Consider the following 22,995-nt stretch of genomic DNA (forward strand, 5'->3'; position numbering starts at 1 on the left):
TATCCTTTTGATTAGCATTGTTTCTTTTGGGCTGTGCAGTTTAATTCACTGAAATTCTACAGAGTATGTTGTAATACTGTAAACTCGCAGAGTTTTTGGTCACATCCATAACATGTTTATTTTCCTCATTTAAAGTACAAAATATGTTTACAGATTGATATTTTTCTGATCTCATAACTCTTTGGTTGGTTGTTTTGAAAAAATATAAACAGATGTTTTAATATAATGTAAACAAATAGTTTCTTTGTGAATTGATGTTTTGGGTTTTTACTGCAAATGTCATCTATAACTGTGGAATTGCTCATATGTGTGTGTGCCCATGTGTGTGTATAATTTACATGCATACAAATGCGAGATTGTTTCACTACCACATTTAATAAACAGCTAAAATGGACAGTAAAAAAAAAGAGCAGTACATTTCTACAAGTTAAGTTTGAACCCCTGTAGTGTGTGCTCTAGAATATTCTGTGCAAGTGTTTTTTATGGTGTCTGGTGCCATGGTGTGTCTACTCATGATTTCAACACTGTATGCAAATGAGGAGGAGAGAGACGATTTAGGAAAACAGAGAGACATGGGGTTGGTTGTGGGGATTGGCAGACTATTTGAACAACACTCCTCAGGCAAACGAACATGCTGATGCCCAACCAGCCAACATCATTAAAATGCTAATGTAGGGAAAAACAGGATCTCTTCGGCAGACAGACAAACCTACAGATACATTCATTATAAAAACCAAAACCACTAAAAATCTCAAACTCAAAACCTCACCAAGACTCATAGGTTTAATGTGCTCAAAACTTCTTCGTTTTCTGCCATTACTCCAGAACAAATCCACCCTAACAACACATACTGAAACATCATGATGCTGCAACTAAACCTGTATTTTTGCATATTTACATACTGCATAAACATTATATACTCTACAAAGTCAAGTCAGTAAGATTTTTTAAAAGAAATTGATATTTTTATTCAGCAATGATTTAACAAACCGATCAGTAATGGTTTTAAAGCATTTTTATTGTTACTTGTTGCGAATGCTTTATAATAAAAATATTTTGGTTTCAATTCTGTACATTGAATAACTCAGAATAACGTATTAAAAACTTTATTATGGCAAAAATCCACACAAAATAATTTTGTCCCATGATAAGAAATGTTTCTTTAGCTTTTAAGACTTAAGAAATGATTCTTATATATATATATTGTCCTATGGCTGCCGTCACATCATCCAAGTGGATGCTGCACACTGGTGGTGGTGTGGAGAGACCCCCTAATGATTGTGAAGTGCTTTGGGTGTATGATCATACACAATAAATGGGCTACATAAATCCACATTACTTACGTACTTACTTACATTCTATAGAATGCCTAGAAAATATATAGTATGCCTAAAACCGAACGTCAAAGTATGAAATGATTGCTACTTTACACATTGCCTAGACACTCTAGAATACCGAGTTGCCATGTGGCAAAATATGCAACTGGCCTACCTCCACCATTGGGTCATTGTTTGATGATGGCGATCGAAGCACATGAGTGTTAAACGTTATTGTAAGACAAAATATTGCCGGTACGAAATTCCACTACAACATCACAGACAATACTGCCATATTTCTTCTCACAATGTCAGTGTATATTATGCGGCTGAGGTTTCACAGACGCTATTCCCCGTAATGTTTGCTGGTAGATAGTTGTGTGACAATGTCGCAAGTGAGTGTAGTGCCAAGTTGGAATCATTGAATCATACCATGCTGACATGCAACGACAGTTCTACGATGAATTATCTCAAGTAAAAGCCAATGCTGCTTTTAATTATGTTTTTAGGAGCCAATGTGTTTTTTTTACTTTTAACTGGATTGCTAATTGCTTGAGCCCTGATCTCAAGGGATCTTTGAGCCCAGGGCTCCCCCCTTTTGCAGGGCGAGGGGAGATTGAGCTCAGGTCGATCTCAAACTCCCTCGCTGCTAAGGTCAAGGCGAACTTCCTGAGAGTAAGACATCATAAAAAAGGTTTAGGCTTATTTTATCTATAATATAGAGCACATTTGGACGGTGGGAGGAAACCGGGGAAAACCCACGCGGACACGGGGAGAACATGCAAACCCCGCACAGAAATACCAGATGGCTTAGCGAGGATCCAACGCCATAAGTATTCTTGCTGTGAGGCAACAGTGCTAGCCACTGGGCCATCATGCCACCCATTCTGGATAAAGGAGGAAGAAGGGGAGGAGGGGGTTTCTTCCAGATAGTTGTAGAAAGGAAATGAGAATATACATAGTGACAGTGACTTGGGATCCTTTGATTGGATGATCATGATTAGCTAATGTGGACCAGCTGGGTCAATCATGAGCACATGCTCCTCTAGAAATTAGTTGAAAATTAAACTTCACTTATTAAAGTTACTAATAATACAATTTCTTGTGCCCAAATGATTTAAACTCATACATGCATACTTAAAACACATGCTGATGATAAACTTTGACTCTACTATGGTTAATTACTCCACAAATCTCGGTGACTTCAGGTCAACTACAATTCCAACTTAAAATTGCAGATATGACTATTGTGGATGCGTACAGTGTTGTATCGATGCTGAAACAATACATTGTGCTGCCCTTTTATGTGCTTGAGTAAAATGTGATTTTTGAGAGTAGAGACACACTTACCTAAACTGGTAGGTTTAATAAGCTCGTCCAGAAGGTCGTAGAAGGGCAACCGTTGCAGTTTAACATCAGGATGAACAGGGTGCAGGTTGGTAGGTAGATGGGGCAGGCCCAGCTCATGTTTGGGCCCGAGTAGGGATATGGGCAGCAGAGGAGACGGGGGTGCACCGTGTCCGTCAAACCCCAGCTGTGTGAGGCCAGGGGGCAAAGAAGCAGCAGGATGAACTCCAGGTAGTGCTAGTTCAGCCGGAGACACCAGCTTGGTAGGAAAGCGTCGTCTATAGAGCTCCTTGATCTTCATCTGGACGGCGGGGCTGCAGCCAGCTTTAAGAAGGTGTAAGGCTTTAGTCAGGAGCTCGTGCTTTCGTCCATGTTTGTTTCGGCCTGCGTAGCCCAGGAGAACCTGCAGCTCTGACACCCGCAGGCTCATCACCATTTGCTATACAGGAGAAGGAAAGAAAGAGAGCAGTAGAAATGAACACGCAAATTCTGAGCCAAAGCAATAACAAAAATCACACTTCCAGCATCAAATACCCATCATTTGCATAGGCCAAACTGTTTACTGGGTAAACGCTGGGCAAGCTCGCTGCTCAGGCACTGATTTACACACATCTGAAGGCACACACACACACACACACGGAGAAACCCACATCTCTCACATGCACGCTTTCCCTCAGGCTAGGATAGTTCAGTAATGGTCTAAGCTATGAAATATGCAGGAGCAGCCCCAAACACACACAAACACAACGGAAGTGTCACATTTCACAGGCTCGAAAATGAGACAGAGAAAACAAACAGTAGAGGGCAAACAATGCAGTCTAAAGACGGACAGTGTACATGCTAACATTTTGAATAATAAACCATTCTTCTACAGATTGACAAACACAGGTGGTCTAGATTGACTGACGTGTGTTTCCTCATGAAATTTAAGTGAAGGAGCAATTAAAAAAGAATGCTCTATTGTTATTTAAGCACACTTATGACCCTCACCTAAAATAAATATATACACTCACCGGCCACTTTATTAGGTACACCTTACTGGTACCGTGTTGGAACCCCTTTTGCCTTCAGAACTGCCTTAATACTTTATAGCATAGCTTTAAAAAGGTACTGGATATATTCCTCAGAGATTGTGGTCCAAATTGACAGGATAGCATCACGCAGATGCTGCAGATTTGTCGGCTGCACATCCATGATGCAAATCTCCTGTTCCACCACATCTCAAAGGTACTCTATTAAATTGACATCTGGTGACTGTGGAGGCCATTTGAGTACAGTGAACTCATTGTCATGTTTAAGAAACTAGTCTGAGATGATTAGCGCTTTATGACATGGTGCGTTATTCTGCTGGAAGTAGCCATCAGAAGATGGCTACACTGAGGTCATAAAGATATAGACATGGTCAGCAACAATACTCAGGCAGGTTGTGGCGTTGACACAATGCTCAATTGGTACTAATGGGCCCAAAGTTAGCCAAGAAAATATCCCCCACACACCACCACCAGCCTGAACTGTTAATACACGGCAGGATGAATCTATGCTTTCATGTTGTTGAGGCCAAATTCTGACTCTACCATCCAAATGTAGCAGCAGAAATCGAGACTCATCAGCCCAGACAACGCTTTCCAAACTTCTATTGTCCAATTTGGCTGAGCCTTTGCGAACTGTAGCCTCAGTTTCCTGTTCTCAGCTGACATGACTCCACAGGAGTGGCACCCAGTGTGGTCTTCTGCTGCCCATCTGCCTCAAGGTTGGACGTGTTGTGCGTTTAGAGATCCTCTTCTGCATACCTCGGTTGTAACAAATGGTTATTTTAGTTACTGTTGCCTTTCTAACAGCTCGATCCAGTCGGGCGATTCTCATTTGACCTCTGGCATCAACAAGGCATTTGTGCCCACAGAACTGCCACTCAATACTATTGTCTGTAAAACCTAGAGATGGCTGCGCATGAAAATCCCAGTAGATCAGCAGTTTCTGAAATACTCAGACCAGCCCGTCTGGCACCAACAACCATGCCTTGTTCAAAGTCACCTTTCTTCCCCATTCTGATGCTCTGTTTGAACTGCAGCAGATCATCTTGACCATGTTTACATGCCTAAATGCATTCAGTTTCTGCCATGTGATTAGCTGATTAGAATTTGCGTTAACAATCAGTTGGACAGATGTACCTAATAAAGTGGTCCGGTGAGTGTATTTAGTAATACATAAAAATGTCATATAAAAGTGTCCGAGCATCCAAACCATCAAGGACAATGTCATGTTTACCCTAATAGCTTATTTAAAGCAATTGAAACGCATTTCAAAATATCTTCTCATAGTCCCCAGAAGGACATTTTACATTTAAAACACTAAATGATGAAAGAATTATAATTCTAGGCAAAGCTTTTCATTTAATCATTTGTGTTTGGAATCTGCACTATTCACAAGTAACGTCTGTCAGCGTTCAATCCTGTGTAAATATATCTTAGCTTCTCATTTAGACACGATATTAGTTTAGAATTAGTCAGACAATAAAAAGCTAACAATGCACTGATTAACAACTCAATCCCTGTGCTTCACACAGACAGATGATCTTACAACTAAGAGCCAGCCAGACATTCCTAAATAAAACACATGATGCATTTCTACTTTAAAGTGTGTAGAGGAGAGCAGAGAAGAGGTGGGTTCAGGAGGAGAAAAAAAACAGAATGACAGTGGGTATACGAGAGAGAGGAGAGAGAAGAGAGAGAGAGGGAGAGAGAGAGAGAGAAGAGAGAGAGAAGAGAGAGGAGAGAGAAAGAGAGAGAGAGAAGAGAGAGAGAGAGAGAGAGAGAGAGAGAGAGAGAGAGAGAGAGAGAGAGAGAGAGAGAGAGAGAGAGATGGGGGAAGGGCAGAGACATGAGCTGCTCGGCTTCCAAAACAAATGAAACTGAACACACATACACATGCGCACACATAGAGACCGCTCCAGTAAAAATACTCAGCAGGCATAATGCTGTTTGAAAGCACAGTCTGCCGACAAAGGAACCATGGCTGCAGCTTACAACAACGACTTTAATTTCCCAGATAAAAAAAAAAAAGCCAAAACATAACATTCCAAACAGTCATTAATTCACTGATCCATCATGTTCAAACAAGTGTTTTGGAAACAAATAAGAGAATGGCAATCAATAACTGAGCTGTTGAAGGAATAGAGAAATCAGACACTAAAGCAGACACACACATCCTTAAGGTCTGGTAATACACTAGGGAGAAAAAAAAAGTGGCAGAAAAAGGCAGGTGAAATACAGCAGAGCATACAGTAACATCTCACATAACAAACACACTGACAACACAGGAGACTCACATGGGACTGAAGAGAGAAAAAGACAAAATAAGAATTCATGATGTAGCTTATGAGTCTGAACAGTTCAAATGAAATAAGAGAGAGAGAGATGAAGAGAGAGAAATGGAGAGATAGAGAGAGCTCCTGACCACGATCATGCATACTGCATAAGTCAAATGCTTCACATGTAAGTCTGCACGTCTGTCAGTGCTGTCTCTCTGCTTCACACTTCATTTTTTCACATGATTGGGGTGTCGAAGCAGTGAGATCTTTTAGCAGTCAAATAATGTGCTAATGAGGGCATTGGAGAAATTATGGAAAACAGAAATTGGTACAATTTTAAAGGAGTTAGGTTGAATTGACTTACCAGTAAATAAATATCAAATGGTTTGACATGCATACATAATCAGACAAATGGGACAAATAGGCTTTTCTGTACAATGAACATTTTAAAAGAATGTTTGAATTGCTGGTCATGTGGGAAGCTGAGCTTAATTGTCAAATGAGCTTGATCTATATAGATGCTATGTGTGAAAAAAGTGCACTGAGAACAAACCTCTGCATGATGTAAGAAGACTGCTCTCTGTCAAGAGTTTTAGCCAATCACAACGTGACTGGAGTAAGAGTTTGAGCCAGTCATATTTAACTGTGAGGTTTTCCCAACACGCAGAGTTCACTTTAGAGATTTTTTTTTAATTAAAATATCCAAAAAACAACTTGAAGTTTTGCATATTTTGCTGATTTATGTACTTACATTATGTCAAATGTCTTGAAGAGTGTCCAAATCAAGTAATTTTCACTAGTGTCCAGTCTCGCTATGCTAATGATGTCATCCGCCCTCGATTACTAATTTGGTTTTACAGCAAACAGGGAAATACCAAAACTGCTTTAATATATTGGGTGTTTTGTTAGACATTTAGTATGATAAAAATGCAGTGCTGCTTCTTTACAATGTGATCATGGCCAGAACAACTGGAAGCAGTCGACTGGCATAAAAAAACTCAGCTCCTTTCATGCCTTGTAGGTTTAAAACTAGGGCTGTGTATTGAAAAGGGCTTCACGATATTATACATATCACGATACATGGGTCATGATACAATATATCACGGTATTGTTATACATTAAATATCCTGATATATTGCAATAGTTTGTATTAGTATGTGTCAGGTTATATTGACAACTTGATAAAGTCAGCAGACAAATTAAAATTCCAGTTCTAAGTTATTTCCCATCCATTTCAATTAATTAGAACTGCACAGTGTGATTGAACAGAGAACTCACTGAAATGTATTAAAAGCATAGTTATTAAACACTTAACTAAAATGTATATGCCACTAAAGTCACATATACAGTAAATGAAATAAACAATTTATAAAACTAAAATAAGTAAAAAAATAAAATAAAATGCATCAAGTAAACATAAAACTGCAAAACAGTGCTCAAAACTGTCCAAAATCAGGGCTCGAAACTGCAACGTTTTGGTCACATATGCGCCTGAAATTTTATCTATGCAACCTCAAAATATATTTGGGAGCATTTATGCGAGTGCATAAAATTGTTGTTGTGTGATCAGTTTTCACAGCAAAATGTTCAGCACATGCGTGAATTCGCGCATTAAGCATCTTTGCACCTAAAAACACCAAACGCAGGGCTCAGGAATGGTTTAAAACAGTTAACATGTCAACTTGCTGCAGTAAACAAAGTCCGCAATGTCTGTCCCTTCTTCAAGCTCTTCTTATTGGCCCACTGCGCTAGAACAAAACGCGAATGGATTGGTTAATATCAGCTGGCAATAAATCAATTCCGATGACAGGGAGCTTCATTCACAAAAATGTAAAGGTCTGGATAAGAGAGAATGAAAACAACACTGGCGGATTTAGTTTTAGAAACCACCTAAAAGCACATCTGACAAGTGATCATAATGAATATCAATCCAGCATTTACACTTTTCGAAGAGTGGATATAAAACTTCCAGTGTTCAAAGTCCACTATAAAAATAACTAAAGCTATTCACTTTAAAGCCAGTTTGACGGACTTTTCAGAAAACAGTGTTTGCCACTGAATCTACACATTAAGCACGAGATGTTCTAACGTTATTTAATGCTTCATTTAATCTTCGTGATGCTGTTAGTTGTGTGAATTTTGCTGTGAAAACTGGTCGCAGATAGGTAAATGGATGGCATGCGTGAAACATTTTGCATGCAACATGCCAGCCAGCTGTGCTGCTACGGTCATGTTTGACGCGTTGTCTGTTACAACGACAGGTCCTTCCATTTTATGTCCCATTCCTGCTATGCAGTTTTCAGTAACTCTGCAATCTTAGTTGAGGTAGACGGAAGCTCTTTGATAATGTTGTCCAGCATAGTTTGCCTTGAATCAAGAGGTTTCGGAGGTTGCAGTGCCGCTCTATTTATCTGCGTGATGTCTTGTTAAGCGATAACGCAAGTTCATAGTGTTTCCTGAATATTTTAAGAAAGATTTGCAAAGCTTGCAAATGGCTTTTTTGTCTAATTCAGTACATCCTGGTATAGTGTTAAAATCAAAGTTCAGCCACAAGTCAGCTCTAAAAGCTGGAGGCTCCTTTATATTTTCCACCTAGCTCACTCTTGCTTACTTTTGATACCATATTACTTAGCGTTCTGTTGATAGCGAGTTAGCGACATCTACTGGAGCACAGGAAGAGGTTGTTTGGCACAAATTGCATCGATACTTCAGGTTGGACTATCGAAACACTATCGTGAAAGAAATTATCGCAATAAGTTAGATATATCTATATTTTTGCACAGCCCTATTTATAACATTATTAAATTGTCTTGTTATGATTAATTGCTGAAGCATTTATCACAGTATACGGTGTTATCACAATATTGCAAAAAGGTTATAATAACAGGACGTTTTTTTCTGCATAGAGAATAACGAGGTAATTTATCAAATTTGGTTCCACCTCCACCTTTTGATAAATATCAGACAGGCAGTCACAGTTACTGACCAACCCAACGTGATGCTCAAGCACTGGTCATGTATTTAATTACATTTAATGTTAGCCTCTTATTTAATAGGGATAATATTAAATGTAATTAAACACATGACCAGTGCCTGAGTATAACTTGGCTTTGGTCAGTAGTAGTGTTGTCACCATACTGAATTTTGGTCATCAGTTCACCATGCTTTAGCGCTGTTTACGGAGTGCAAACACAGATGCAGAGACACTGGACTGTTTTAAAGCCGTGAAGATCAGCTGGTCTGTATATAAGCGGATATACAAGCGATCTGCTAACGAATTAACTAATCTTTGTGGCTTTAAAATGCTCCAGTGTCCCTGTTTCTGTGTTTGCACTCCGTAAACAGCAATGAATATCGGTTAACTAATGACCGTCACAGCCAATCAAAGTCAATTTTGTTGAGCACGTGAACACCATGGCATACCAGTAGGGTTTAAGAACGTGCTTAATGCTATAGATTGGTACCAAAATTTCAGTATCGTGACAGCACAAGTCAGTAGTCATTTTAAAGTGCAGTCTTTTAAAGTTTTTGATGATTTTGTATTTTCTAAATTTGACAAGGCAACATTTATATGATCAAAAGTACAGTAATAGCAGCAATATTGTCAAATATTATAACAACATAAAATAACTACTTTGCCCATTTAAAATAAAAAAACATATTCATTTATTTATATGATGGTAAAGCTGCCATTATCCTTTATCCAAGAAGGTGTCATATGATCCTACAGAAATCATTTAAAACTTTTAAAAAGGTGTGTGTATGTGTGTGTGTTTATACTTTGAGATAAATCTAAAATAAACCTTATTTTCACCTTGAAAAGACAAAATGAACGTACAACTAAACTTATATCATGGCATTTACATTGGATTTTTTTACATTTGAACATTGAAACTTTCACACCTGCATTGCTTATATTTTTGGTTCAGAGGAATGATATGTCTCTGACTTTTCTCACCAAAGTCATTTGCCTATAACTCTCTCTCTCTCTCTCTCGCGCTCTCTCGCTCGCTCTCTCTCTCTCTCTCTCTCTCTATCATACACATATGTGTCACACACATACACACAAAAACCCAGATGCTGACGAAAAAGGATCTTAGTTTCACCAATGTCACTTCAGATACGCTCACCCTGCTGAGGTTTTATTGCACAAAACGATTTGAAAGTGCTTCAACAACATCACCTTAAACCCTGCAGAGAGGAGAAAGCCAGATTAAAGTGTACTCTATAAGTGTACTTCTGCAGAGAAGTCAGCAACGAATGTAAAACAATGAAAAGACTCGTGCAGCCGCCGTTGCTTTTCTCCTGAACTTGAAAATATTATTGACAGAATCGTAGAAATGCAGAATTAAGATCGTCCAGGGGGTCGAATCGAGGTCGCGATCTTTTAACGATTAATTGTGCAGCTCTAGTGTCTTATTACCAAAAAAAAAAAGCCATATTTAAATATGTTAGCCATATTTAGTTCTAACAACAGAACTGAGTTTCTTGGCAAACTATACTATATGCAACTATAAATCATAATGAAACAAAACTAGCAACAAATCCTTTTGTTTGCATAGTTACACTCATAAGTGTCACATTATTTACTAAAAGAAATTGTGACTATGTACTTTGAATTATTAGATATGAATGCTAATGAATGAGTTTGAAGGGGAGGGTTTAAGAGCCCTGACTGACAACATGAATCTAGTGATGATCATGTGCATCTGCAACTCCTGGTTAACCTTGTATACAACACAAATAAGGTATAGAGCAGGGCTGCATGATATTGGAAAAAAATCTAACATTGCAATATTTTGTTATTTGGCAATACATATTGCAATATGAATATAATTTTACCCTATGACTTGTATATTTCTATTTGGAAAAATCTTATTATTTAAGATTGATTAGAATGATTATAGGCATGTATTTCTGCATAAAATCTAATAAACAAATTAGAAGCATATTAAAAATACAATGAAAATTTTTTTAATAAACTGTACTTTCTCGTTTTCTGAGTCTAACAGAAATTAAAAAAAAAAATGTATCATTACTAATGGTACAACTCCTTGCTTTTAAAATCCTCATATAGTCACAGGCTTCAAACACATATATGATAAATTATAATGCAGACTTTTACGATGTGACTATTGTTAATGTTGACACTGCGATATAGATATCATATATTGAAAACAAATAACGCTTATCACTTTCTCCATTCCAGACAGCTCATTTAATGTATTTTTGTGTATTAAAATGCTCAAGTAAGGTGACATCAAATTAGAACTTTCTAACTTGGCTTTCTGTCTTTGCTGTCTTGAATTCTTTGCTTACTTCCACCACTTTCACTTTTATTCTAACAGACTGAATTGTTTACAAAACTGAAAACAGAAAACCTCTCTCTAATCAATGACCATTTGTCTGCTTGGTGTGTCAGAAAATGAAAGTTCACCACCACTGTCATTAAGTAAGGTGATGTATTTCCAGCTGAAGTGGAATAGAGGGTAGGGCTGTGCAATTTATTCAAATAAATATCTATTTCGATTCTGCTCTCCAACAATTATAAAAAATTATAATCAAGCTAAAAAGATTATTGCGTCATATCCAGCCCCCTTTCCAGCAGTCAACATTCATTTATCCACAGAGCTCAATTTCATGTGGAAATCAGTAAATCATGTAACATGACTGTGCAGCACAGGGCATGCTTGATTTATTGAAATATATTTATTTATTTATTTATTTATTTATTTATTCAAAAACTTGTATTGTTCAGTGCACGCACACAGCCTCAGAAACTGAACAGAACATAGACATTTCAAGCCATCTTTCAGCTCAAGTTGCACGCCTAAATGGTTAAATACATGCAAAAATATGTCAAAAACCTGTGCTTAGTGACAATTCCCGAACATAAAAAAAAATCTTTAAACAAATCAATGGTCTTATGGTCCACTCATAGTTTTAAATAATCATGATTACAATACTGACCAAAATATTCATGATCATTGTGAAGAGTTATTATAATCATGTTTTTTTTCCATAATTGAGCACAGGGTGGAAGTTTATGTTATAGCGCTTCTCTTTGCCATCAAAAAACGGTGAATGGTTTTTAGCAAGGCAAACTTTCTTTTTTACAGTTTTTACATTAATTTAACTGAATTAATTATTCACCTCAAAGCTCACTGTAAATCAGCAAAGTTTATTCATTCAATTTCCTTTGGCTTAGTCCCTTTGTTAATCAGGGGTCACCACAGCAGAATGAACCACCAACTTATCCAGCATATGTTTTACACTCGGATGCCTTTCTAGCTGCAACCCAGTACTGGAAAACATTCATACACACTCATTCACACACATACATATATGGTATATGTAGTTTAGTTTATTCAATTCATGTATACCTTATGTCTTTGGATTTGGATTGTGGGCAGAAATGCCAACTGACCCAGCTGGGACTCGAACCAGCGACCTTCTTGCTGTGAGTCGACAGTGCTAACCACTGAGCCACCGTGTCGCATCAGCAAAGGTAATTCAGTCAATTCTAATGTCATGCAGACTTTAAGTTGCATAACTAAATGTTTAGAGAATCCACCACATATAACCAACAAAGCTGCAATTTTACCAGAAAGTCCAGTAATAACTTTTTGAGTTTCCTCTAGGATTTTTTCCAGCTGTGGCGGCAGGCCTTTTTTACACAGATCTACCTACTACCTGTGGCGTTATTTCAATGACACATGTCGTGAGCGCAATATTAGAAGTCGAGATTGCATTTATGTAATAGCCTACAAGCATGTGAATCTCTTTGCTTGCGTGCCGATTTCCTCTGCTCGTGCACAAAACTTCTTGCATGCCCCCTCAAATATAAGCTGCTCAAGCGCAGATCTTCTTGTGCGCAGTACACTCTCAAACAAACACTGCTGAAGTGCGGTTTATTAAATTTGCCAGGAATATATATGAACGTCTCCAATAGACCTACAGAGCAATATTAATGCGTCCTGAAGTAAAGTGAAACAGCTATACGTCGTGTTTGCTGTCAGTCAGCCAGTCAAACCTGTCAGTCAGCCAGTCAGTCAGTTAGCACGTAACCTTAAAGGGTTAAACAAATGACGCACAGCACTTCTACGGTTACAGAAAAGTTTGCGCAGTTATAATTCACTTACCCTTTAATACGTTTTGTTGTGATTGTTACACACTATTGAAAAAATAAAATGTTTTGAATGAGAAGCTGTAATGTAGCCATGGCAGGATGAATTTTGGTGTGGCGCCTATGCCATGGAAGAGTGAATGTAGCGGAAACCATGACTTCATGAAGTCGAACCTTTTTAAAAAACTGAAACATAATCTCACATAGAAATAGCTCCCAATAAGATCTAGAACATGCCTCATGATTTTTTTAGAAAGATTGTCAGCATTGGTTTAAAAAGGAGAGAATCTATATTCCGGCACCATATTTTCTTTTGAATTCATTTGAATATTTTGCAATCACCACAGTCAAGAAATAATTAATGCAAAAATATGCATCGCATTAGAAGATTTCACAGAACTCTGCCATGGTGCAATTTAATCATAGTAAATGCAAGATATAATTTAATGCTCTAATAAAAAAACACCTCAGTGGTACATTCAAAATTTATTGTATAAATGTATCCATTTGTTTCATCTTCATTGTGTTTAGCTTTGTTAACTGGACGTTTTGTAAGTAAAGCACCCAGTGTGTAGGGAAAACTGAACCAGAACACAGCTGGAATCTAACCATCTATTGAAGTGCTTATTAAACAGGTGCACCTGATTAGGGAAAGCCAGCGTATTAATAAGCACATCCAACACAAACAGCACAAAGGTTATGACTGCTCAGCGCAACAGAAAAAAAAAGAAAAAAAAACAGTAAATTATTTACTTCTCCAATGGAAACTCAAAGGCTGGTGCATTTGTCTTGGGGCAACAAACAAAAGAAAATATCCTCTCACGTTTCTTCTACAACAACAAAAAAATTGTGCTTCAACATAAGCAAATGTGTGTTTGTGTGTGTCTGTGCGTGTGTGGATTCTGGCTCCTGCTGTTCAGGGTAAATCTCTGCCAGGTACATGCTCTAATATCGCTTGATGCGTGTGATCCAGCCAAATATTATTCAAGGTCATGCAGATTTTTTACTTAATAAGAACAGAAAGGAGAACAAAAAAAAAAGCCACATACATCAGAACAAATGTGAGATGTTTGTGCGTTTCTCCAATTCTAAAAAAGACAAGCATTCTTCAGGCTCAGGTGCGTAACGCTTGTTAATTTAAGCATTTGTGTAGGTGTGTGCGCGGTCTGTCTTCAGGGCTCAGGTGCACATCATGGGCCCATGATGAAGATCATCTTTCTTGAAGTGTAATTTCAGAGGATGAAGGTGATTGAGAGACAGAATCCCTCTGTCTCTTCACATGCATGTCTGTCTCCTGCTGCGACTGAGGGCCAACAAAGAGTTGAAGGGTCATAAACACACCTACCCCCAATTTCACTTGCTTGCAATCTTTTTCTCTCTGGCTAAGAGGCCAGAGCACAATTAGTGTGCCAGCTTTTCCTCCATCTCTCTCTCTCTCTCTGGCCTGCCCTTCCCCCATCTTCTCCAGCCCTGCAGCTCACTGGCGGAAGATCAACACTCACATACCTCAGTGCTTTGTGTTTCACCAACACAGTTCCAGCGGTGAGCGTGCACACATATATATACATCCATGTAACCATACTATCATAGCATGATCTAAATGCTCCAGATCTGACAGCTGTAAATGGAAACGTCCCCTGCAGAGCCACTCAACTGTCTACAAACACAATGCACACACACAGCACTACTGACGGAGTGTGCGACTCAGGAAAAAGACTAGTGACTGAACATTGATACAGACCACAGAAACCCAAAATATGTTGAAAAGGTGTCGTTTTGTGCAGCACTATTAATAGGAAAAATGAAATGTTTTAGCATTTTATCAAATTAGGAATTCCATGATCATCTTGATCTGTTGAATTCACTTGTGATCAAAAGATGATGATATTTTAATAATCTTTATGCCTCATAAATTATTTCAGAACGGGATTTTAAGCAACCTTTTTTATTCATTTTCTTCTCGGCTTAGTCCCTTTATTACTCCGGGGTCGCCACAGCGGAATGAACCGCCAACTTATCCAGCACATTTTTACATAGCTGATGCCCTTCCAGCCGCAACCCACCTCTGGGAAACATACACACACTCATTCATACACACACTCATACACTACGGACAGTTTTAGCCTACCCAATTCACCTGTATCACATGTCTTTGGACTGTGGGGGAAACCGGAGCACCCAGAGGAAACCCACGCAATCGCAGGGAGAACATGCAAACGCCACACAGAAACGCCAGCTGAGCCGAGCCAAGCCGAGGTTCGAACCAGCGACCTTCTTGCTGTTAGGCGACAGCACTACCTACTGCACCACTGTGTCGCAGGTTCAACCTTTTTCTTTTTTTTAATTAATAATAGCTGAAGCAACAGTATTAGCACCAGGTAAAATGTTTAACAAGTGCAGTTTGATTTTAAAGGTAAATAACGCAAGTAATTGTAATAATTAATTTATAACAACTGTGTGAAACTGTAAAAAGTATACAATCAGTTAACTGGAATAATTAGACATTATAAAAACAGTGAGGAAAAACTAGCAGAAATAGTAAACAGTTTATAGTTTATTTCGTAAAATGCGTTATCAGAATTGTTGTGTACTGTAATCTAAAATTGCATTCTTTTATTCTAATCTTCAATATTCAAAATTATAGTAAAACAAATTATGGATCAACAAAATCTAACTTTTAAAGTTTATGTAAAATGTATTGGGCTTTTTTGCATTGTAAAGATTCTGTTAGTTCATGTAAAAGATCAGGGCTGTGTACGAACAGAAACTTTGCGTACGCCAGGTTTCACGCTCACGTTTGGATTTACTAACAATGAAATGAACGTGGGAATGTGCGCAGGTCCACGCCATCTTCATGCCTGGCGTATGCACATTTCTTGTGTGTGTCTGTTTTATTTCCATTGGCGACTCCAAGAGGCAGTTGTGTTAAATTACACTCTACACATTTTCTGAGCCGTGCAATGGCAGCTGTATGAGACGGGTTCATCCGCATGTCTAGCAGGTATATAAGATTTCCATACCATGCAGTTGACCAGCCAAACATTAAAGCGCAATTTGCAGCGGTTGCCGTTTTTCCCAATGTAATCGGAGTGATCTACGGCACGCACGTTGCTATAAAGACATCTGAAGATGAATTTGCATACGTGAATCAGAAACATTTCCATTCAATAAATGTGCAAATAAAATATGATGCAGACTTATTAATGATTCCTACTTGTCTTCCTCGTGATGAAAAGTAGACAAAATCTGATATGTAGCAGGGTGGAAAAAGAAGAACAAGTTCATCAGACGCTGGATTCGAACAGAGTTTATGCTTGAACATGTCAATATATATTGCCATGTGTTTTACGAGCTAAGCCACTCACGCTGTTAAAGACACTACAAAATTGTACACCTTTACATCGCACTATTTCTTTTTTAGTCCACTCAGTGCGATGTTCAGACCCAACTGTGTTAACCGCATTAGCTAAACTCTCCCACTCTATTTTTTTCTTTTGTTATTGATTCCGGAAAACAAACTTGCAAATAACACATTTACAGCTTTGTGCGTACACAATGTTTTAGTATGATTTCAACACAAGTCTTCGTACATGAGGCCCCAGATTTTTGACAATCTTGGACATGCGATTTACTTTCAAACAATACTGTGGTAATGTGTATATATATCTATCCAATGACATTGAAAATTTACTATTTATCTGCTTTTTGTCCCTCAATTTAGTCTGTACAGTAAGATTCCTTTTGGTAAATTAACTGAAGTCAATCCAATGACAACTACAAAAGCATGAGGTGATGTTAAATTCTCAGATAATTCCTAATAATGCATTAAAATCAAAAGTCATAAACATTTTATTAAATGAAGTTAATAACTAATAAAATGATGTTGTATTTTTAAGTTACTTTAACATGACTATAATATCACTCTCTCACTGATAATTTTAATGCATTTAATAAGTCTTTAATGCTACCTGTTATACTCTATAATCCTTTTGCAATTTAATTGGTTTAAAACCTTTAATCTCTCTTTTAGAATGAACATTTTTATACAATAAAACAATACGTTAAGATTTTTTTGTCTATCTTTATACCAGCTAAAGTAATCTTTTTTACAGCTTACATCAATATTGAGATAATATTGTATATTGTTCTAAAAGCTTCAGCAATTAATCACAACAATAACTCAACAACAAGCAGAAATCTAATTACTGAATACTTAAAATTGTAATTTTTCCAACATCAAGATTCTAAAAATATTTTAAATGCTGACTACACTGTAACAAAAATCGGTAAACTTTATGGTAAAATAATGGCAGCTGTGCTTGCCAAAATTTAACCATTAAAAATACAATAGAAACAAAAAAATTACCATATTTCTTTTTTTTTTTGTCATACACCTATGTTTTAAAGTTCTAATGTCTACACAACATAGAACAAACAAAAAAACAACATGGCAGAGCCTTACATTTCTGTGATGACAGTATTCTTATTATTTTGAACACAAAAAGAGATGGACAGTGATTTACTGAACCAATAAGACAAAAATACAAAAGTAGATAACACATTGATTTCAACTTTCATTAATCTGTAATGTATATACAACATGTATAGCGTCAGGAAGGTCTCAGAAGGTAATGATATTTAATTTTTTTAAACTATTATTTTTTAAGGTAAATGAAGGTGTAGGTTATACAGAGTGTTGTTAAATGCAAAGCTCCTCTATTAAAAAAAAGAAAAAAAAGAAAAAGTATCCTGCAAGTTCTGAAAGACATGAACCCTCAAGCAAGTATGAAAAAGTAACTCAATTAAGAGTAACATAATGTATTACTTTTCAGAAAAAGTAACTAAGTAACGCAACTAGTTACATTTTTGGGGAGTAACTCAATATTGTAATACATTACCTTCAAAAGTAACTTTTCACAGCACTGATCATGGTAAAATAAAATATGCAATAAAAATCATTTATTAACATTAAATGTAACAAAACTAATGTGCATTTCTCAAGAAAAAAAAGGAAATATTGCAATGTCAACAAAAACATCATAAAAAGTGTAATGCGGGGAACCGAAAGCACATTTATGCTTATTGATCGTATAAAAATTAAGGAAACTTACTAATAACCAGGTTACATATTTATACTGAAGCATTTTACCGTTGTTTATTATTTAAATTACAAACATTTTTAAAGTTTACTTTGGCTATATCAATTGAATTGCAATTGAATTTAATGGCAATTTAGAGGTAAATCTGGACTTTTTCTGAATAATTTTAATAATTCTAAATAACTAAAGATCTCTATTTTACTATACAGAATACAAATATTGCTATAAGACACTTACTGATGGCAACATCGTAAAGCTTGATGCTTTATCTTCAATGCTGAATTTATATCATGTGAACAAGTGTGACCAATGGAAGAGTGAGTTACCTTTTAGCTAAAAATATACTGTAGAAGTGCTAACTTTAAATCTGCAGGGACTGCAGCACGGCAAAAAATTATTTTATTGAGTATTTTAGAACTTACATATTTAACATGTCATATGTTGAACTGTGTCATATAATAGTTGTAGGATCTGTAGAAAATTGTGTGCCCAAAGTGAGTCATTAAGGTTTAAGTTGCTGTCAGTGGGTCAAGCAGATATTGTTATATTAGAGTGTTATTTCCCAATAGCCAAACAATCATAATCATTAAGTCCATGAGTTAATTAAGTTTAGTTTCGAACTCTTTCAGATCATTTGTTTATAACAGGAAGGTAGAGTAGATGGCCTTGAACAGTTGCCAGAGCAGAGGCTTTCCGTTAATCACTTACTGCTTACAAGCTCAGAAACATGCAAACCCCCAAAAAAAGGATATGACAGCTTTCTAAGCCCACCTGGCATTCTTACGCACATGTGTTGATGAAGCAGGTGCAAAGGAACTGATCACTAATGCTCTCAAAATAAATGAATAAATAATCATTTTGTGCTTCAGTCAGTTTGTTATGCCTTTACTTCAGTCAACCTCCACAATCCTAAACACACAAACGTTTCTCCCTATAAAGAGTCTAGAACATTCAGGTACTATAAGGTGTCTTACCTCATTTTCTAATGCCTGAAAACAGTCAGAATATGAAGGAATTCTACAGGACACACAAAGAAACATTCAGCCCAATGTCGACCTCAGAGAATAATACTGTATGAATCCAAAACATAAGCAAACCAGAGACCAAAGCACACTTGAGCTTTATCTCCTGGATGAAAAAGAACATCTTTGTTTATTCCAAGAAACATATTCAGTTATGTTTATCACACGTTTCCAAACAACTACTGTATATATTTCCAAAACCAATGATTACATGTGAGGGTCAAAAAAAGTGCACTTAAAGATATGATTTTTTTATGTGATGATTGGGATGACCATACACAGTAACAGATCATTTGTTCTGGGTTATGATGTAAATCTATGAAAGATTATAGAGGTCTTGGATCTATTCATTAGTTTCTTATTGGATTTTAAGATGTGGCCACTGTATTTAAAGGGCCACGAAACCATCCTCTTTCAGTTCAAGTCTACCTCAAAACATTTTTTTTCCAAAAATGCCACGAGCAGGAAATAAAAGGGGAGAGGGGGCGAACAACTATCAGTTGGCTCACACAAAAAAAAAGTTTTTAAAAAATCTGACACAAAATGTGAGAAGAACCATGATTTTAAATTTAATTAATTAAGTTTAAAGTGCAAAATTAATTTATTAAATTAAATTATTTATTAAGTTAAAATGCAAAAAATTAAATAAATACATTAAATAATTTGATGCCATTACACAATAGGTTATTCGTAATTTCATATAATATATAATCACAATTTGTTATATCACTATAAAGAGAATCATGTTTATATAAATACTATAAATGAGGAGGACTTACCTCCTCCTGAATCTCTTAGTCTGAAAGCAGACACAGTGGACAGCAATGCAGCAAGCCTCTAGCCATGTCTATTTCAACCATTGACCCTGCCAGTAATCTGGTTGATTTTAAATATGGCGAACACAGCAGCACAAATAAAGGCAATGTTTATGAATGGTAACAAACTCAACTAATACAACACGCCTAAATACTGCGTGCCGTGTGTGGCCGTGGTCTCACAGCTTGGCAAGTCTGTCATAGGAAAGCAATTAAGATGCAGGCTCTTCTTGTAGGGTAAGAAAACTTGGGTAAGAAAGCTGTGAATAATAATGAGAAACTTTCACATCATTACTGGACAAGCAAATAGCGCTATGCCACTGATTTTGATCCGGCCCCAAAAACGACTTTAAACCCGGAAGATGAAATTAGCTGACATGCTCTAAATTATCCAGGTTTGTCCACAATTAAAGTAATCAATTAACACAAACTAACAGGTGCTAACATTGTCTTAAATGATGCTTAACACACACAAATCTGTTAGAATCTCAAAAAAGTACTCCAGGGCGCTTGAACCTTTAAAAGCGAAGGCTTTAGGTCATATGTGGGTTTAAAATGGGATTTAAAGAAAAGCATACATTGTGTGATTTTATTAATGCTTCTAATATACAAGTTCTCTCTTTTGGAGAAAAATCATGATTCATGTGATGTAAACCCAAAGTAAATGTTCTATACGGTTCAGCTGCGACTTAAATATAGGTAGCATAAAAATATTTGATACTCTGACCCCGAAACTGGGTTTTTCAGAATAACAAACAAGCTTTCCCAAAGAAACTCACTGTATTTTTTCATATAACCAATTCTAAATGCTGAAATGTGATTAAAACGAATATGTGTACATGAATGTGCACGTCACTTGGAAGACACTGGCAATGTGTCAAGGGTTTATCCATTATGCAAATATAAACTTAGGGTAAGCAACTGTTTCCTGAATTATAGTAAAATAGCTTAATAGCGACAAAAATGAAAGATCCCCCTCTTTTCATCATTGCTGCATTAAAGATAAATTGAAGATTAAAGATGCAATGGATTCATTTCTATAGACGAATATACGGTTAGTGAACATTCAGGATGCGCACGCAGCGAGGTTGAAGAAAAAACCGGGAGTGCTAGCATTTTCAGCGAGGGAATGACATCCGATGTGGTACAGAGTTTGTTGTCTTAGAATTAGGTTATATTGATTACATATTGGGCAACGCGGTGGTGCAGTGGGTAGCAAGTTCGCCTCACAGCAAGAAGGTCGCTGGTTCGAGCCTTAACTGGGTCCATTGGCATTTCTGTGTGGAGTTTGCATGTTCTTCATGTGTTCGCGTGGGTTTCCACCGGGTGCTCTGGTTTCCCCCACAAGTTTAAAAATATGTGGTATAGGTGAATTGGGTAGGCTTAATTGTCCATAGTGAATGTGTGTGAATAAGTGTGTGTGGATGGTTCAGTAATGGATTGCGGCTAGAAAGGCATCCGCTGCGTAAAACAAAACATACTGGATAAGTTGGTGGTTCATTCCGCTGTGGCGACCCTGAAGTAATAAAGGGCCTAAGCCAAAAAGAAAATGAATGAATGTATGATTATACTAAATTACATAATGCTTTCAGCGTATTATTACAGCTTGTCACCCAGTGATAAGCACAGTTATTTAGCAAAATGAACATTAAAGTGAGCGGTGTTCGACTGACAGGTCCATTTGCGATAGCACCCTCCCAATATGGCCAAGCATCCAGCCCAAAATACACAACTATCAAATTAAAACTCAAGTGATTTTACAAGAGAGAAGTTAAAGGCAAAGCCTTTGGATGCCTACAATGTTGTTCTGTGTGGTCATGTGCAAGAAATAATGTTCCATGATTACCAGATTCAAACCGAGGTTCTGCCTAGCCAAAGACAAGGGAAGAAGACGGAGCTATACAAGACCTGGGTAATCATCAACAAGCAAAACAGCTGCATTCTGACAGCGAACTGCACCAGTACGGCAGGGTATGTGAACTTATATTTTTACATTTCATTCTAAGCATTCAGTGTCTGCAGTTTAATTCAACATATTAAACTTTTTCGCTAAAATCATTGCTGCAATCAAACACGAGTAATGTGTATGATTCAGCATAGTGTGAACTTACCTGATATGAAATGAGAACTGCAGAGTCCAGCATTATTAATTAGGTAGTCAATTCATTCAGCTCCCTTTTAGCCAAAGACTTCTGCGGTTGGGATTAAAAGCAGAGTGTTATACGGTAAAAGTTAAGTTTTCTATTTTTCGAATTTAGTATCCTACCGCACAACATGACATGTTTGCTATTGCAACCAGTCTTTTTTTGCAACAGTGTGACGTAGGTTCGTAATTCCTCTATTGGTGCAAATGGATAGTAAGGTAAAAATTGGATAGCTCTGCTTGAAATGTTAAATACCCTTAGGTGGGATGACCACATTTTTGGAAATGCCAGAAGTGCAAAATAATCATACTTATAAGTAGATGCCTAGAACTGAAGTAGAGAAGAGGTTCATGTTACAAATGCCAACCTGATTTCACCAGGAAGGACATGTACCTGCATTAACATCTATGCTGATCCTGGAACAACATTCCAATCAGTCAAATCTTAACATAACGATATCCCTTAATTCTGGGATAATTATGGTGTATAGGTTTATGCTAATTTCATAGGTTTATGCACTTCTACATGATTGTAATCAGACTATTACTTCCCTCTGATTCTGCTGAACAATTTACAGTTATTGTTGGGAATAGGGGTAAGGAATTGGTATGGATTACATTTTGCAACTAAAATTATTTTCCAGGATCAACATAGAAGTTAATCCAGGATCACATTATGCTTGGAAAAATCATGAAGTACTGTTAGAAATGTGTGAGCTACCTATACCCAGCTCCTCCTGAGTTAGCCTATGTGTTATTAATAAAATATAGGCTAAACTACATTTATACCCAACAAAAGAAACCAGCAAAGATGTACGAG

At 37.0% G+C, this 22,995-nt stretch overlaps 1 protein-coding gene across 21 annotated transcripts in view; it reads right to left on the reverse strand.

The window, feature by feature from the left end:
• The window catches only part of pias1a (protein inhibitor of activated STAT, 1a), a 65,631-nt gene that overhangs the window by 36,073 nt on the left and 6,563 nt on the right, over positions 1 to 22,995 (reverse strand). For all 21 annotated transcript variants that reach the window (XR_015495843.1, XR_015495841.1, XR_015495839.1 and 18 more), the window contains exon 2: positions 2,667 to 3,102. Coding sequence is in view for 2 of the 21 variants with exons in the window: in XM_087261361.1 (XP_087117487.1) it covers positions 2,667 to 3,102 (436 nt within the window). In the remaining 19 variants the exon portion in view is untranslated. The remainder of the gene's footprint in view (positions 1 to 2,666; positions 3,103 to 22,995) is intronic.

This window comes from Danio rerio, chromosome 7, assembly GCF_052040795.2.
Source record: "Danio rerio strain M-AB ecotype USA chromosome 7, GRCz13ab, whole genome shotgun sequence".
NCBI lineage: Eukaryota > Metazoa > Chordata > Actinopteri > Cypriniformes > Danionidae > Danio > Danio rerio.